This window comes from Sapajus apella, unplaced genomic scaffold, assembly GCF_009761245.1.
Source record: "Sapajus apella isolate SASKATOON/1434 unplaced genomic scaffold, GSC_monkey_1.0 scaffold22, whole genome shotgun sequence".
NCBI lineage: Eukaryota > Metazoa > Chordata > Mammalia > Primates > Cebidae > Sapajus > Sapajus apella.
The window spans coordinates 26,009,798-26,028,924 of NW_022436962.1; the positions used below are offsets into that span (position 1 = coordinate 26,009,798).

General features: G+C 40.6%; 1 protein-coding gene and 1 long non-coding RNA gene across 5 annotated transcripts in view; one reads left to right on the plus strand and one right to left on the minus strand.

The window, feature by feature from the left end:
• The window catches only part of TP53BP2 (tumor protein p53 binding protein 2), a 65,530-nt gene that overhangs the window by 34,141 nt on the left and 12,262 nt on the right, over nucleotides 1-19,127 (minus strand). For 3 of the 4 annotated variants that reach the window (XM_032289364.1, XM_032289366.1, XM_032289365.1), the window contains exons 2-3: nucleotides 10,092-10,239; nucleotides 3,682-3,795 (exon numbers count right to left, since the gene is read on the minus strand). In XM_032289364.1, coding sequence (XP_032145255.1) covers nucleotides 3,682-3,795; nucleotides 10,092-10,239 — 262 coding nt within the window. The remainder of the gene's footprint in view (nucleotides 1-3,681; nucleotides 3,796-10,091; nucleotides 10,240-19,127) is intronic. The other variant, XM_032289367.1, reaches the window with a different exon arrangement.
• Nucleotides 130-18,515, plus strand: LOC116558999. The gene is made up of 3 exons (XR_004272263.1): nucleotides 130-141; nucleotides 1,166-1,171; nucleotides 18,432-18,515. It is a non-coding gene; the product is annotated as an uncharacterized LOC116558999 (long non-coding RNA).

The window sequence follows — 19,127 nt, forward strand, 5'->3', positions numbered from 1 at the left end:
TAACACTCGAGTTGACAGACACTGTAAGTACCAGTGCATTTCTGAATTCTGTCATGACTGCTGTTTGAGATTTTAAGTTTAATGTATTCTTTAAACAAAATATTTTCTAATAGCAATTGTCTTAAGTTCTCATAACTCAATGTGTTTTGCAAACAATTTCATGAAAGAGTGAAAAGTCAGCACTACTAATATCACATGCCACCTATTAATTAGGAAAGCTGTCTGATTCACATACCAAAAAAGGAAAAATTAACAAACTTAATGTACTTCTGACTATTAGTAATTCATACCGTTTGCTTAAAGTTGCTCTTCCTAATCATCTATTTAGCTACTCAGTAGTTAAATCAAGAAAAGCTTCACTGAAATAGTTGAAAATTAAATCAATACATCCTTGTACTAACAATATTTTTAACTTATTTTGAAAAGAAAGCACTTAAAATTGGAACAAGTAGTATCTTGGTTTATTGCAGACATTTTGTGGTAATTTTTAAGTACTATGAAGTACTTCCACATTTATTTAAGCAAAAAATTTCTGTTTAAGTTTGGGAAGGTATTCACTGGAAACACTACATATTCTGCTTTTTTGGCTAAAAAGAATTTTTAAAGCCAAAATGCATGAGTCTTTCAGTACCACTTAATGTATCATATAAGGAAAGGTCTTAATTTAATAAATTATAAGAAGCAAATAATATCAACAGAGAATTTTAAAAACACATTAAGCTCATATCTATACTTTCCAGAAATTAAAAAAATTATCAAATTACCTTCTAAGAAATTTAAGATTAAAATTTCTTTTGACTCAAATGTCTATTATAACTGTCAGAAATCTTAGCACAAATTCCCACTGCTAATAAACAAATAAATAGGCATGCCTACCTTCAGAGCCAAGTATCACACTTACACCTAACTCTAATGCAATCAGATTTATTTTTTAAATGCAGCTCAATTCTCTGACAAAATATCTCAGGTAATCTGACACAATATTTCTGAAAGAAAAAAAAGCTTCTATAATTTCAGAATAATTGCTTTCTTTGCTGTCTTAAAGAGAGCACTTAACTAGTTTCTCTTTTGCATTATCAGTTACATAATTAAAGTAAAAAACAAGAGCTTTAAACATAATTTCACATAAATTCTGGGTCATAGGTCCTAGTTAAATTGGAAAAAGAATATGGTGACAGTCTCCTAATCCTTATGCGAGAGGTCTAGACCAAAAAGAGTAAGTTAACACCTTAATAAAGGAGACTGAAAAACAATCCTGTTTTATCCCAATTTCAACACTATGTGGCACTGGTGTTTTGTGACAGTGTGAAAACAGCTCCTTTATCTTCAGATTATATTTCTCACATTACAGACACACTGAAACTGCATATTGCACTATTGAGAGACTATTTAATAATTTATCCAGTACTATACAGCAAGATATTTGAACAGGTAGATGGATGGGTAAAATTCAACTAATTACAAAAGGATGTATGTGACGTAAATAGAGAACGAAATAAAAATAAGACGCAAATGCCAATATAAAACTACAAAAAAGAAAAAAAAAAAGCCTAAGAAAAAAATGTTTACCTAAAATAAAATTACAGACACCACTGATACTGAAAGGCAACCAGGTAGCTTGGCTGAGGTGATTCAGGTTCTGCTCCTGGCTCTGCCTCTAGGTGTGTGGCCTCTGACAAGTCACTTTATCCCTAAGTATCAGCATTTCTCGTCTATAGGGTAGAAGGAGCCAAACTAAGTCAACTCTGCCCCTCAGCTAACCCATACTCTAAATTTAATCATTCCTAGTGGTCAGGTACCATACAGACACTTGTGTTAAAGCAACAGTCAATAAAACTGTGCTTTTCTTTTGGAGATGGAGTCTCACTCTGTTGCCCAGGCTGGAGTGCAAATGGTGCAATCTTGGCTCATTGCAACCTTCAACTCCAGGGATCAAGCGATTCTTCCGCCTCAGCCTCTCCAGCAGCTGGGATTACGGGTGCACGCCACCACGCCCAGCTAATTTTTGTATTTTTAGTAGAGTAGTAAAGACAGGATTTCACCATGTTGGCCAGGCTGGTCTCGAACTCCTGACCTCAAGTGATCCACTCACCTCAGCCTCCCAAAGTGATGGGATCATAGGCATGAGCCACTGCACCCAGCCAAAACTGAGCTTTTATAATGTGCAATAATCGACATCTGACATCTGCTACATTCTTTTTTCTCCCTCGAGATGCAGTCTCGCTCTGTAGCCCAGGCTGGAGTGCAATGACACAATCTCTACTCACTGCAACCTCCACCTCCATGGTTCAAGCGATTCTGCTGCCTCAGTCTCCCAAGTAGCTGAGATGATAGGCACACACCACCATACCCGGCTAATTTATTCTTACTCCCAAAAATTATAAACGAGGTCAAACAAAGTAGCCTCAACTTTCCATTTTTCAATGAAATCTCAGCATTTTTAGAAATATATAGCAATCCTGCTTCAATCTGTGGCTACTCACTGAGAACAGAACTTCCCCACAGATCTCAGCTCTGAAGCTGCTCATTCTCCCACATCCTCCAAGACTGCTAGGTCACAGGGATGGCTGTGTCCCCAGTGTCTACTGCTGCTTCCCCCCCGACACTCTCCATTCTTCCCTTACAGTCCATCTATAAACTCTGGTCACAATCCCTGGTCACCAGCAATGTGACCAGTTGACTCCCTTGTTCTCTCCACCTCCAAGTCCTGTTTCATTCTGGTTGACGTTACCACCCAAATGCGAGCCTCAGTTCTATCTCCACTCTAATTCGGGCTCATTTCAGGGCCCCACCTGAAACCACAACACTAGAAGCCCTCTACCTCTGAAACTTTCAATTCAAACATTCTGCTTTTGACCACCATTGCCTTTCAATCTGCCTGTCTACTCATTTCCTCTCACGACACCTATTCTTTCATTTAACTGGGACTAGCAGCCTCTTAACTCTTGTCTACTTTTCCTCACAGCCCTGTCCTGTATTCACTTCTTCCCCACCCAGCTGAAATATCACCCACCAATACCCTCTTCTCCCCTGTCCCACTGGCCTTCCATCGAATTTGTCTAGAAACCCTGGGTTTTCTTCTCTTCTTACAACCCACCTGGACTATAGACCACCACCGGAGAAAAATCAGGTATGGTCTCAAGGTCTCTAATCTCAACTGGTCTCAAGGGTCCCAGCAGTCTGGCTTCCCTAGCAAGCCCTCTCTCCTAATTTCCAAAACAGCTCAAACTTCCACCCACCTCCATCATCACTACTAGCTCAGAGAAAACAAATGTTTTTAGATGAGAAATCCCTCTACTCCCACAAAATGCACAAATTTAGCCACACTGCCACAGTTTTATTTCTGTCCTGTTATTATGGAAGAGGGATCCTTCCTCTTGTCTAAGAGGACTTTCTGCCTCAGGGCTGTGGAAGTACCTAATCAGGGACCCTGCCCTAGCAAGTATTCCCTTTCTTATAGTTTCAACCTCCTGCTCTAATGACTCCTTCCCACCTGCATTAAAAAGCTATGGTCAAACTTCTCCCCCATCCACAGCCTATCTCCACTGTTTCAACTTCCTAACCTCTCCTTCACCTCTCAAATTACCTGGCTTCTCATCATGTGCCACCTACTACTCCCAGCTACTCCAGTGCACAAAATAAAACTTAAATATCTCTCATGATTCACAGAGCACTACCTACCAATGTCCCTGCCAGGGGGGCGTTCATGACGAAGGAAGAAGCGAACTTCATTCCTCTGACTTCCAAATCGTTGAAGAACATCAAACATTCGCTCATTATCCGCAACTGGACGTTCTAAATAAAGCAAATGAGTAGAAACCACATTATTTTCAAGTAAAAGAAAGATAAACATATGATTCACCATCTATCCTTCATGCAAACTATACATCATTATAGCTGTAAAAATGTATCTATATTTGCCCCTCTTCCAGTGAGAATACCCATGTCAGAATTTTTCCAGAAACAAAAAGAAGGGCACACCTAAATGCCTAGTAAAAATAGAAGCTTCAGGAGAAACAATATGTCTCCAGCTGTCCTAAAAAAAACCTTCCAATTTCAAGGGATCTGGATATAAAAATGAGACGTACTGTTTGAGGAAGCAACTGCTTAAAATCAACGAAACTCCAGTAATGTCAACATAATTTTTAAATATAAGAATGTTGAAATAGCCTACAAAAACTCAACACATTTATCAGTAATCAAGGCCACTATCTCAGCACCTTAAATAAACATGGGCAGAGAACAGAGCAGACAAGCATTCAGCAGCCAATTTGGTGAACCAACCCTGAATTTAATCTGCTTGGCTGCAACAGAGTACAGTTCTGGTTCTACTTCCAGTAACATAACACACTGAGTTGACAAAGATAATCTCCTTTTATAAACTACACATATTCTAAGACCCCCCAAAAAGGGGTTAGAGAGAAAGCCTCAAAAAGAAATTCTGAGTAGCTGTTCTATCCACCCCTACAAAATACACACACACACAAGCTGTACTCAAAAGAAGTAAAATCTCCAGGTTCCAGGGGCAGAGAAAGAACTCAAGTCCACAATGGACTGCCCCCGAAAGATATGGACCTTCTCACAAGCTTTAGGCTAACATTCTGATGGCCCTATGATGGCAAAAAATCAGGCATAGGCCTACATAAACTGAAACGGACCCGTCAAAGGTTCTCAAAGCTCCCTACTAACACCCGGGCACCAACCACACCTACGGGCATGCACTGCACTGTGTTACAATTCCCTGTAGTAATCAATACAGTAACATGCTGTATAGCTTTGTAGCCTAGGAGCAATAGGCTACATAACATATAGCCTAGGTGTGTAGTAGGCGCTACCATCTAGATTTGTGTAAGTACACTATGAGGTTCACACAACAACAAAATCACTTAATGACAAATTTCTCAGCATATATCCCCATCATTAAGTGACACATGATTGTATCTCCTCGCCAGAGCATTCCTGCCTATGTGACTCTGAACACACCATTCCCAGCATTCATCATCTTCCCCCCCCTCCACCACCCTTTTCTCCTGCAGATGAAACACATCTATTACTGCAACCACCACAATGTATTATAAATGTCTGTGGATACTCGTTTCTCCTTGCGCCCTGTAAGACACCTGAAGGCAGCTTTCATCTCTGTATCCTTCTTAATCAAGTGTGGTCCCTAGCACATTAAAAGGCATCCAAGAAATGTTCACTGAGCAAATACACCAGTGGGTAGTGAGAAAATGGAAAAGGAAATCAGAGGAGGACAAGAGAGGAGAAGAAAGGCTTAACACGTAGAGAATTAAGTAATAGGGAAAGACATTTACAGTTTCGCAAATAGGCCTGAGATCCCGAACAGTTTTTAAATGCCTACAAATCAAGAGGGAAGGGAAAAAGCCAGAGTAAACAAGAGCAAAGGGTATTAAGAAACAATTTCAAGGCCGGACGCGGTGGCTCAAGCCTGTAATCCCAGCACTTTGGGAGGCCGAGGCGGCTGGATCATGAGGTCAAGAGATCGAGACCATCCTGGTCAACATGGTGAAACCCCGTCTCTACTAAAAATACAAAAAATTAGCTGGGCATGGTGGTGTGTGCCTGTAATCCCAGCTACTCAGGAGGTTGAGGCAGGAGAATTGCCTGAACCCAGGAGGCGGAGGTTGTGGTGAGCCGAGATCGCGCCATTGCACTCCAGCCTGAGTAACATGAGTGAAACTCCGTCTCAAAAAAAAAAAAAAAGAAAGAAAGAAACAATTTCAAAAAATAAAAAGCCAAATGGCCGATAAACAAATGAAAAAACAGGCAACCTCACTTGAAAGCAGAAATATGAAAATTTAAACAAAAGTCAAGTTTTCAGCTATCAGTTTAGTAAATGTTAAAATAACTGTTGATGAGGAATACATCTAGAAATAACTGGAAAGGGTATGAACTGACATAACCTTTGCAGAAAGAAAATCTGACAATATATGTTACATTTTTATGTTAATTTGGTCATGATAGTAACCTGTTTACTACCTATATGTATCCCATAACATCATATTGTATACCTTAAATATATACAATTAAAAAAAAAAAAAAGTGTGACCTGGACAGGCACGGTGGCACACGCCTATATTCCAAGCACTTAGGGAGGCCGAGGCTGGAGGATCACTTAAGTCCAGGAGTTCAAGACCAGCCTGGGCAACATGGCAATATCCCATTTTTGCAAAAAATACAAAAATTAGCTGGGTGTGGTGGCACATATCTGTAATCCCAACTACTAAGGAAGCTGAGATGGGAGGATCATGGGGGGAGGGGGGAAGGAAAGAAGAAAGAAGAGGAGAGAAGGAGGAAGAGGAAAAAGAACACTTTTTTTTTTTTTTGAAAATTTTAAAAACGTGTGAACTTTTAACCAAAGAATTTCATTTCTACCCTCTAGAGAAATGCTTGCACAGGATCAGAAGAGGCTCCTAAAAGGATTTTTACTGTAGCACTTATTAAAACAAGATGATTAATTTAATTTAATGTTTATAAATAAAGCAATTGTTAGCTCAACTGTAGTTTATGCATACTGAGGGAAATTATGTGATAATTTAAAAATAATACGGTGGCTCATGTCTGTAATCCCAGCACTTTTGGAGGCCGAGGCAGGAGGATCACTTCTGGTCAGGAGTTTGAGACCAGCCTGGCCATCATGGTGAAACTCCGTCTCTACTAAAAATACAAAATTCAGCCGGGTGTGGTAGTGGGCACCTGTAATTCCAACTGCTCAGGGGGCTGATGCAGCAGAATCACTTAAACCCAGGAGGCGGAGGTGGCAGTGAGTCAAGATGGAGCAACAAAGTGAGACTCCATCTCCAAAATTATATATATATATATATATATATATTTACACATACTAAACTGAAAAGAAAAGATCTACAAGCTATGTTGTAAGATAAAACAGTAAACTGGAGGACACTGATATGTATGCTACCGTTTACATAAAGAATCAGAGAAACACAAAAACATTTCTTCAGTTACTTATAAATGCACAGAAAAGGTCTGACAAATTATCGACTAAAATCGTAAGTGATTACATCAAGAGACCAGGGGACTCACTTAGGAGAGAGACATCCACTCTGTTTATATTATTTCCTCTTTTAAAAACTAGAGCCTGGGCATGGTGGCTCACACCTATAATCCCAGCATTTTGGGAGGCCCAGGCGGGTGGATCACAAGGTCTGGAGTAGGAGACCAGTCTGGCCAACATGCGAAACCCCATCTCTACTAAAAATACAAAAAAAATTAGCTGGGTGTGGTAGCGTGTGCATGCAATCCCAGCTATTCAGGAGGCTGCGGCATGAGAACTGCTTGAACCCAGGAGGTGGAGGTTACAAAACAAGACTCCATCTCAAAAAAAAAAAAAAAAAAAAAAGAGAAACAAACAAACCTAGAACACATACCAGTGTCATCATTAAATTTTGGGGGGTTATTTTTGAGACAGTGTCTTGCTCTGTTGCCCAGGCTGGAGTGCAGTGGCACGATCTCGGCTCATTGCCGGAGCCGCCTCCCGAATTCAAGGGATTATCCTGCCTCAGCCTCCTGAGTAGCTGGGATTACAGATGCCCACCACCATGCCCAGCTAATTTTATTTTATTTTAGTAGAGACAGGGTTTCACCATGTTGGCCAGGGTGGTCTCAAACTCCTAACCTCAGGTGATCAACCCTCCTCAGCCTCCCAAAGTGCTGGGATTACAGGTGTGAGCCACCGCGTCTGGCCAAAAATTTTTTTAATTAAAAAGTTGTAAAACAGAAAATTCTTTACGTATCATCGTCATGTAGTAAAGGTTATTAAATTCAAACGAGCAAGGTACTAAATAGGAATAGGTGGGAACAAAAGTGTCAAGGAACAGAGTACAGCCATGGCAAAGTAAGAACAGTTCTTCCTCTATGAAAACGAGAAGAAAAGGGAGGCGCACACAGGGAATGTGAGGTACAGAGTAAGAAAACTGAGGAAGAACACAATAGAGAGTTTCAATTATCTCAGTGAAGGATAAAGCAAGGTAATTTGCTGAATGCAAAGGGGTTGGTTACCAGGAGCAGCTAGAAGTTCATTTCCTCATTCAATAAATATTTATTGAGCACCCACTAGGTACAAGGCACTCCCCTTGAGCCAGAGAATACAGCAGTGAACAAGATAAACAAGGTCTCTACTCTTAAATAACGTACATTCTAGTGCATGTGTCTGGGGCTTTCAGGATAAAAGGAGCAATAAACTAATAAACACACACACAGTCAGAGTGACGTGCCTTCGACAGAGAATTACATCAGGATGATATAACTGAGAACTAACTTCATGGCTACTTTTAGCAGAGCACTCAAGAAAAGCCTCTCTAAGGAGGTAACATTTTAGCTGAAACCCAGGAGAATCAACAATGACAATATCTGGAGAGAGATCCATACAAACAGTGGGAATCGCTGTCACCAATTACTCCAAGGTAGGAATGAGCTTAGCATACTCAAGAAATACTTTTAGCCGGGCGCGGTGGCTCAAGCCTGTAATCCCAGCACTTTGGGAGGCCGAGGCGGCTGGATCACGAGGTCAAGAGATCGAGACCATCCTGGTCAACATGGTGAAACCCCGTCTCTACTAAAAATACAAAACATTAGCTGGGCATGGTGGTGTGTGCCTGTAATCCCAGCTATTCAGGAGGCTGAGGCAGGAGAATTGCCTGAACGCAGGAGGCGGAGGTTGCGGTGAGCCGAGATCGCGCCATTGCACTCCAGCCTGGGTAACAAGAGCGAAACTCCATGTCAAAAAAAAAAAAGAAATACTTTTAAAGCAGCAGAAGGAGCAGAGAGGAAAATAGTACCAGCTGACAGCAAAGACAAAGAATCTACAGGACTTCACAACCTAATATTAAAAGTTTGGATTTTGGCTGGGCACGGTGGTTCATTCCTGTAATCCCAGCACTTTGGGAAGACAAGGCAGGCAGATCACCTGAGGTCAGGAGTTCGAGACCAGCCTGGCCAACATGGTGAAACCCCTTCTCTACTAAAAATACAAAAATTAGCTGGGAATGGTGGCACATACCTGCAGTCCCAGCTACTCGAGGGGCTGAGGCAGGAAAGTTGCTTGAACCTGGGAGGTGGAGGTTGCAGTGAACTGAGATCATGCCACCGCACTCCAGCCTGGCGACAGAGCGAGACTGTCTCAAAAAAAAAAAAAAAAAAAAAGTTTGGATTTTTTTTCTAAGTGGAAGAGAAGTTGCTAGTTTTAAGCAGGAAAGTGAAATTATCTAATTTTCATTTTCAAAAGATCCCTTGGGCTTCTTCATGTGATTGTTCTCATCTGGTTCCTATAGAAAAAGAAAGTAATTTGGAGAGACTTCAGAAGACCTACTTTCTAGAACATCTACCTGTAGAAAAGTCAACCAAAGATGAATAAAAGGACTTGCCTGAAAAGAAGTAGGGGCTCAGCTGATGTTAGCTATCATGAATGGCATGAACTCAATTAACACAGTGTGTAACTTGCTCTGGGGACATTTGGCATCCCCGGAGGTGAAAAAGGAAACCAGTAGGAGTTCACCCAGTCTGTGTAGGAACGAGGTAGAAATGATGAAAAATTACTCCCACATCTACCAACTCCTATGGATCCCAAAAGAAACCGGCTATCCCATTTTAGAGCTCCAAAGAACCATACAGAGGGACTGACTTCAAGGCTTACAATACTGCCCATGGGTTCACCACTGCTGTCTGCCACTATGGCTCCTCAACTCTGAGTAGTTTTCTCTAAAAACCTACAAAAACAGAGTGGGCAAACCAATTAGGATGCCTCGAGTTTCTAATTAAGTAAAGCTTACACATACAAAGACACAGCTGAGCATCAGCCACTGGACCACAACATCCCAGATGACCTTTTATATTTTATATTGTGGTGTCTCCATTTTATTGCAGAAAAAGAAAACAACAAAAAGACTTCATGTATCACACCAAAGCTGGATCAGGAACACTATATTCTGCTGGACATGCTACTCTATAGTTTCTCCTTGGAGAAACATGAGCATTCGCACAGCATCATGTCTACAAACCAACATTAATAAAAGACAGAAGAACCAAAGCACAAGGCTGTCAGGGTCTCTCACCAGAGCCACACCACACTTCAGCCAAATGGCAATCACTCTCGCCAGGTTCTTTGCACAGATCCACCACGTCTCTGCAGACTGTTTCTGGAGTAACTGGAACTTCTGTGAAGTGCTGCTCATTGTTACTGAGATACACAGTAAGAAACATCTAAAAATTAAAAGAGAAACACACAGTTACTGGTACTACCTGCATAACATGGTATTCACCTTAAATTCCTTTCTCCAAACAAAATCTCAGTTAGAAGTGCAAACGTACAACAGAGCAGTCTTGCTGTCACCTGGCCAAAGGTGAGGTGTGGATCAGGGGTTGAGCGAGATCTGGAACCCCTACCATGGGCAGTAGCTCCAGAACCTTTGGCGACCCTGGAATATCGTTACACCAGTTCAAACTAAATCTGTTTGTGCCAGTTTTATTCATGTTGTTTACCAAATACTTATATATGCCAGACCCATACTACAAATATATCTTCCTGTCAGTCCTGTAAAGGTTGACTAGAGGACCTCATCCATATATACTTATTTTGCAGCCTCTTTTTTTTTTTTTTTTTTGAGACGGAGTTTCACTCTTGTTACCCAGGCTGGAGTGCAATGGCACGATCTCGGCTCACCGCAACCTACGCCTCCTGGGTTCAGGCAATTCTCCTGCCTCAGCCTCCTGAGTAGGTGGGATTACAGGCACACGCCACCATGCCCAGCTGAATTTTTGTATTTTTAGTAGAGACGGGGTTTCACCATGTTGACCAGGATGGTCTCGATCTCTTGACCTCGTGATCCAGCCGCCTCGGCCTCCCAAAGTGCTGGGATTACAGGCTTGAGCCACCGCGACCGGCCTGCAGCCTCTTTTTGGAAGGACGCATAAGAACTTAACATGCTGCTTCTGAAGTGGGAGGGGGATGGGAACTAGGAGACAGAGTTTGGGAGGGCTCTGTGTAGGCCTAATCTTTATATAATGTACATATATTACCTATTCAAAAAATTGTACTTCTAAAATGTTTTAAGCAAGTTAAATACCTACTTTGAAGTATAAGATTTCATTAGCAAAATATAAGTAGAGATAAGCAGCTGTTATGCTAACACCTACCTGACCTTGTATATAAACGCTGAGACCAACAGAAGGTTTAAATTTAAAACTCAGTAATAGGCTGGTTGTAGTAGCCTACACTTGTAATCCCAGCACTCTGAGAGGCCAACGTGGGAAGATCATGTGAGTCCAGGAGTTTAAGATCAGTCTGCAATGAAGCAAGACTCCATTTCTACCAAAAATTAAAAGAAAATCAGCCAGGCATGGTGGCACATCCCTGTGGTCCCTGGCTACTTGGGAAGCTGAGAGGGGGAAGACTGCTTGAGCCCAGGAGGTCACAGCTATAGTGAGAAGTGATTGCACCACTGCACTCCAGCCTGGGTAAGACCCTGACTTTAAAAAAAATAAATAAATAAATAACAATCTTTATCTTTCTCCTAGCAAAAAAAGACACTGTATCTTAAAAACACTGCTACTAAGGAATTAAAATTTTCACACCTATTAAATTACAAAAAATATTTTGTTAATTTCCAATGCTGAATAAACTAAGTGAAACAAGTTTTTGATGGTGATGCAAATTAGTAAGCCCCTATGTTTACTTAATTCAATGAGTACCTAACTCCATGCAAATCAACATGCATCAGGATTAAAAAATAATAATAATTTGAAAGAGTTACCTCACAGTGAGAATATATCCTGTGAAAATAATTCGAATCAAAGAAAGAGAATGCATAAGCTATGGAATATAAACTTGACGGACAAATTTCGTTTTTTAAAACCACTAATGAAACTATGCTAAGCACTGGGAAAAGTTTGGGTTTTAAGACTGCAAAAAAGCAAAATAATTAGGATATACACTATGACCACAACATGAGGACCTCACACAGCAGTCAGAGAGCCTGCCAACAGTCATACAACTCCCCTTCCAGCTTAAATGTCTCTGTCCATTGCCCAAAATGGAGAAACCTGCACTAAGATGTTATTTGCAAAAAGGCAGCATAGTCCCTGATTAGGGACTATGATCAGAAACTGGCTAAGGCATCTGACTCGGTGCCTCAAGATGTGGTCAGAATAAAAGGAGATATGCCTGACAGAAAGAATAACCCCTTGCACTCAAGCCAGTCCAAGTCTCCACGTTCTGCAACAAAAGCTGTTAACTCACATGAACACGTGTAACAGAAAAATTAAAATAGTGAACACTGTTGAAACAATTTTTTTCATGGAAGAAAAACACTGTAGATTTTCCTGGTATGAGCTCAGAAGCTTTCAAACTAATTATCTCAGGTTTTTCACATTCTGACTACATTAAAGTACACAGTTCTAGGCTTCAACTTAGCCAACAAGGCAGCACTCAAAATTATTACACAAAAATCATAAAGCCTTGACTAAATCATTGAAAAACTAACAAAGATTAACACAGAACAGAATTACACTCGTATGCTGCTCCCAAAGTATACAGCATATTCGGTGGAAACAAATAATGTACACTTTAACATTAAATACTACCTCACCATACTCCCTATCGAAGCCAAAACTTTCTTCGAAGTTTATCACTTCAAAAATAGTACCTTTTCATTGCAAATATGAGGCTTAGAGGTGTTAAGTTACAGAAATACTGGAAATACAGAGTATATACTAAACACACACCCATCAGCAAATAAAAGTGTATTATTTGAGACAGCAACTTATCTCTGTAAACTTCATCTTTCAGACACATTATCTCAGAAACTTACATCAACTCTCAGATAAACAGGAGGTGTTATTTTCTCTTTATAAATGAAGAAAAAGACCCAGATAAGTGATCTACTTGTCTACTGAAATGAGAAGGTCAGGGTACAGTTCTGTTCTTCTGTTCTATCTTTTATTCTTTAACCTATCCTTTATAGAAAGAAAATATTAGGAAATGCTCCATTTAACCACAGTTACCCAAACTTGAACAGCAATCTAATCTTTTACTTTCTGGAAAAACAACAGCTTCATTTATTTAGAAGTATAATTAAAAATAAGAATGATGACAGATGTGTTCTATTTATGGTTACTTTTCCCACAGGGTTAACACTGGTATGAATAGTAAGTGTATGAGTTGACCCCATTTCTACCTGTCATGTATGGAGATTAGCTCTGTGGTGATTTTTGTAACTGTACTGCAGTTCACGATGCTGGGCCAGCAACATGATATTTCTGTCGATTCTCACGCAGGAGATCTGGTTCAGACTCCAGATTTCTTCACAGTTAGACTACTTTCGGTAAGTAATGTCACCTCTCGGAAACTCAGCCTCCTCATCTTCAAAATGAGTCTTTTAAGTTTCCTAACAACCACATTTACCTATGTAACAAACCTGCACATCCTACACATGTATCCTGGAACTTAAAATTAATTAAATTACTTTTCTTTTTAAAGTTCCCCAAAATTTATTATTTAGTAAAGGTTTACTAGGTACCACAGTAAAAGTCAACATTTTTACAGTAGCCTACAAGGTCGCACATGATCTGGCCCCCATTTCCTTCTAATCCCCTCACTCTATGCTCTACCCATGTCCTCTCTGTTCATCAAACACACCAGGCATGTTCCCGCCTGGGAGCCTCCATACTTGCTGTTCCTCTATTTGGAATGACCTTCTTTATATGCCAGTGTAATTCTCACTTCCTCATCTCTGTCACGCCTTTACTCAGATGTCACCCTCTCAGTGAAGCCTCACCTAGCAACTCCACCTAGAATTCCAAAAACCACACACACACACACACTCCCCCCCAGCCCACTCTTCTGCTTACTTCCCTCCTTAGCACAGTCACTAGCATGCCATGTTATATTTATTTAACTCATTTTTATTATCTGCCTTTCCTACTAGAATGTAAGCTCCACACAAAGGTTCTGTCTTTGTTCAGTGTTGTATCCTCAGCACCTAGAACTGTGCCTGGTATGTAACAAACACACACTAAGTATTAAATCCTGTAAATGTAATTGCGTTTTACAGATGAAGACACTGAAGCACAGAGGGATTTAAGTAATTCACCCAGGTCACACAGCTATTAAATGGCAAAACCAAGATCCAGCCCCTTCCTCAAGAGTATACAGGTCAAGACTCTACTGAATCTGGACCACACAGTGCCAAGTGTGTCACTGCCTCTAGCTTTGTCTTTTACAGTAACGTTTTGCCCACAATCCATCATCTCACCTCTGATTTATTTCATGGTCAGTTTTGCTGCAGGTAAACAGTATGGCATGCAGTGCACAGCACAGCTATATACTCTCAAGTGAGAGTGTGTGTCCTCTCATTTCTTCAGCTTACATCCTGCTATAGTCATTCTACTTCTATTTCGACACTATTTTCATTCATTCAGTATTTATAGATCATCTACTGTATGGTCTCTGTTCTAATGTAGAAATAATATTTACTAAACAGCAAGTACAGAGGCTCCCAGGTGGGAACATGCCTGGTGTGTCTGATGAACAGCAAAGAGGATGCGGGTAGAGCACAGAGTGAGGGGGATTAGAAGGAAATGGGGGCCAGATCATGCACAACCTTGTAGGCTGCTGTAAAAATGTTGACTTTTAACTCTGGTACCCAGTAAAAACATTTACAACACATAGTACAAAATTCAAAAAGAGAGAAAGAAAGCTGTATGGAGAAGGACACAGCCCGCAGGGAGGAAGCCAAAAAAATAAACCCCTCAACCTGAATCCTTCCCTCTCATGTCCACCCACTACTCCCCACTGGACAAACCCAACTACATGCCAGATGGCGAGGGAAGCGGCTGATGCAGCAGCGGGGGGGAAGGTGAAAAGTGAATGCTGAGGAGCAAACAAAAGACACCCAGCCACAGGAGCCCTCTTCTCCGTACTATGCAGTCAGAGGGCTCCTGAGCAACCCAGCAACCAACTAAAGGAAGTGAGGACACAGCCAGCTGGGAGAAGAATGTGCCAAGCAGAGGACAAGGATCCAGCAGAGGAGCCTGAGAAAGAGCCATCAAGCCTGAGAAAGAGCCATCAAAAAAAGACAGGAAGTCGCCCAGAAGACTGTGGGACACCAGAAACCAAGCGAAGAAAGTGTGTGAGGGAGGAAGATACAAAAGTGTACAATCAGATTTAGCAAGATGGAGGCTGCTGACTGCCTTGACCAGTAGCACTGAGTCATGGGGATAAGGGCCTGGCTGGAACAGGCTAGAGAACCTGAGGGAAGGAAGCAGAGGCACAGTACAGACAACTAGTTCTTCCAGTGTGTTCTGCCCTAACCGAAGACAGAGAAAATGGGGCCATATAGGGAAGGAGACACAGGGTAAAAGAAGTGTTTTATTTTTATCTCAAGATGAGAGTTTTTAAGAGATCATTTTAATTGATAGGAATGACCTAGTAGAGAGAGAAAATGGTGCTGATGAAACTGACTAATGACATAAGTGTGTCCTCAAATTATAAAAGTTATTTTTTCCAACATATATCAATTTCCTTTTCCTTCCTTTACTTGGAAAAACAAAAAAATATGAAAAATAATCAAAAAGAGAGGCTGGTCTCCCTAACTTAACATGTTAACATGAAAAAATGCAGGCACACATGTTCTTTACATTGCTACCACCCTTTTATCTGTGTTTTACAAATTTACTGTATTACAAAATAAAAGAATTATTCAAAAAGTAATTGAATTTTCTGACTAATAAAAAAAACAAAATGAATTCATTTTTTTCATTTTGGTGAAGCAGTTTTTATCAGCATGTTGAAATTTTTACTTAGAAAAGCAATTTTAGGCTACTCTATCAATTAAGTCCTTCAGAAAACAATTCTGGCCTAGAATCCAGGATTTTTAAAGATAAAAAATAAAACTGGTAAATCTAAGAAGTTTCCTGCGTCTATTACCAAAATATTTTTGAAAGCAATGAACAAAAAATGAAACTTAAAAATATTTCAGTTACACATGTTTTGTTTTATTATAAAACAGTGCTCACTGTACACTATTATGCATACCATCTACAAGCACAGAAAAAAGCCTGAAACTATATTCACCAAATTAACAGTAGTTATGCACTGGTGGTGGGATGACTAAGTGAATTTTTAGAAACTTATCTATGCTTAAATTTTCTAGAATGTACCACTTGCACAATAAAATTGATTTTTTAAGCAATCAATGATGAAAATAAGATAAACATTTTTATTCACACACATTGTGCCTTCCCTGGATCCTTACGGTGAGGTATGGAAGGCAAATATCTGTTGCAAGTGCTTTTCTTAGGTCGCTATCTTGCCTCAACTTTAGTCAGGAATGATTAAAAACAAACAATTAAGAAGCATATCTTAAGCCGGGCACAGTGGCTCAAGCCTGTAATCCCAGCACTTTGGGAGGCCGAGGTGGGTAGATCACGAGGTCAAGAGATCAAGACCATCCTGGTCAACATGGTGAAACCCCGTCTCTACTAAAACTACAAAAAATTAGCTGGGCATGGTGGCGCGTGCCTGTAGTCCCAGCTACTCAGGAGGCTGAGGCAGGAGAATTGCCTGAACCCAGGAGGCGTAGGTTGCGGTGAGCCGAGATCGTGCCATTGCACTCCAGCCTGGGTAACAAGAGGGAAACTCCGTCTCAAAAAAAAAAAAAAAAAGAAGCATATCTTAAAAGTCCACTATATAGGCCTGATACAGTGGCTCATGCCTGTAATTCCAGCACTCTGGGAGGCCAAAGTGGGCAGATCACGAGGGTCAGGAGTTTCAGCCTGGCCAACATGATGAAACCCTGCCTCTACTAAAAAATACAAAAATTAGCTGGACGTGGTGGCTTGCATCTGTAATCCCAGCTACACGGGAGGCTGAGGCAAGAGAATCACTTCAACCCGGGAGGCAAAGGTTACAGTGAGCTGAGATTACGCCACTGCACTCCAGCCTGGGCGACAGTGCATGACTCCCATCTCAAAAAAAAAAAAAAGAAAGAAAGAAAGTCCACTATATTAGAATGGAATATTATTCAGCCATCAAAAGGAATGAGGTACTGATACACACTACAGCATGGATAAACCTTGAAAACATTATGCTAAGTGACAGAAGCCAGACGTGAAAAACCACATAGTATATAATTCCATGTATATGAAATGTCTAGAATATGTAAATCCATACAGACAAAAAGTAGATGAATAATTGTCATGGGCCGAGGAGAGGGGGAATAGGGAGTAATTGCTAAAAGTGTGGGGCTTCTTTCTGGGGCAATGAAAATGTTCTAGAATTAGTGGTGATAGTAGCACAACCTTGTGAATATACTAAAAACCACTGAATCATACATTTTATATGAGTGAAATTTATGGTATACAACACCTTTTTTAAAAATATGTTATGAATATAACACTTAAAAAAAAAAGCCCACTATATGCTTAGTACGTGAGAGATACAAAAATCTCTCAGGCCAGGCATGGTGGCTCACACCTAAAATCCCAGCACTTTGGGAGGCCAAGGCAGGGGGATCACTTGAGCCCAGGAATTTGAGACCAGACTAGCCAGGGCAACATGATAAAACCCTGTCTCTACAAAAAAATACAATAAATTAGCCAAGAGTGGTGGCACACACCTATAGTCCAAGCTACCTGGGAGGCTGGGGTGGGAAGATCACTTGAGTCCAGGAGGTCGAGGCTGCAGTGAGCTGTGATCCTACCACTTCACGCCAATCTGGGCATCAGAGTGAAATCCTGTCTCAAAAATTTTTTAAATATAAAAATATTTATATACATATAAAAATATAAAAGAGAACAATTTAATACTCTATTACATCAATGAGAATTTGGGTAAAATGGAAATTCAGAAATAAAAAGGATGATCATGGCCTGAGGTAGATGAGGTTTCAGCAAACAGGCATAAATTAATAGTAAGCATAAAGAAATAATTTTGTTTGTTTGTTTTTTAGACGGAGTTTTGCTCTTGTTACCCAGGCTGGAGTGCAATGGCGTGATCTCGGCTCACCGCAACCTCCGCCTCCTGGGTTCAGGCAATTCTCCTGCCTCAGCCTCCCGAGTAGCTGGGACTACAGGCACGTGCCACCATGCCCAACTAATTTTTTTGTATTTTTAGTAGAGACGGGATTTCACCATGTTGACCAGGATGGTCTTGATCTCTTGACCTCGTGATCCACCCGCCTCGGCCTCCCAAAGTGCTGGGATTACAGGCATGAGCCACCACGCCCAGCCAGAAATAATGTTTTTAAATTATCTGTCATAACTTTACTTCCAAAATGCCTTTTTCTGACACTATATGTTTTTTAAATACCATATTCTCAAGAAAATAAGATGACTTCATTAGCTCTTTTCCCATAAGGAAGCAAGCAAAATGGGGTTCCCTAGAGTTAAAGCCTCAGTAAAGTCTCAGTATCGATTTGAACAATATTCTGTTAAAAAAGTTAATCATGTATGGACTATCCTGACCATCCATTTAATAACATCTGGAGCACACAATCCTATTCTGAGATAATCAACATTCTGGAAGAAAATGATAGAGCAAATATGAAATGGTTGATTTAAAAAAATTCATAAAGTAGCCTGCTGGTCATAGATGTCTCATAAGAGAACCACTTCATATATATAAACAGGTAACAGGGACCTCTACATAGCAAGTTATAGGAGTGATATCCTATCAAAGCCAGCCATGCCAAAGAAAATCCTGGTTCTATGCCTTCCCCTCAATTCTAACTTCTTGCTGACTTCAACATGAAGTTTCATTCATTCACCCGTTAGTACTTACTAAGCACCTACTAAGAAAGCACAGTTAAAACAAAAGGAACACAGTGATGAAAAGAAGCTTGCCTTCTTTAAGGCAGAGAAGAGAGACTGGTAACACACAAATGAGACAGTATATAAGGTGACATGATGAAGAATCATGGAAGTCATGAGGGGAAGAGGGCTAATCATGATCAAGAAAGACACCTCAGGGTGAAGGGGGCTTTTGAGCTGAGACTGAAGAAGCCACAGCCACTTAAAACATCTGAAGGAAGACATTTCATCAAAAGCCCTGAGGTGGTAATGAACTCGGACTATTCTACAACCAGAAAAAAAGG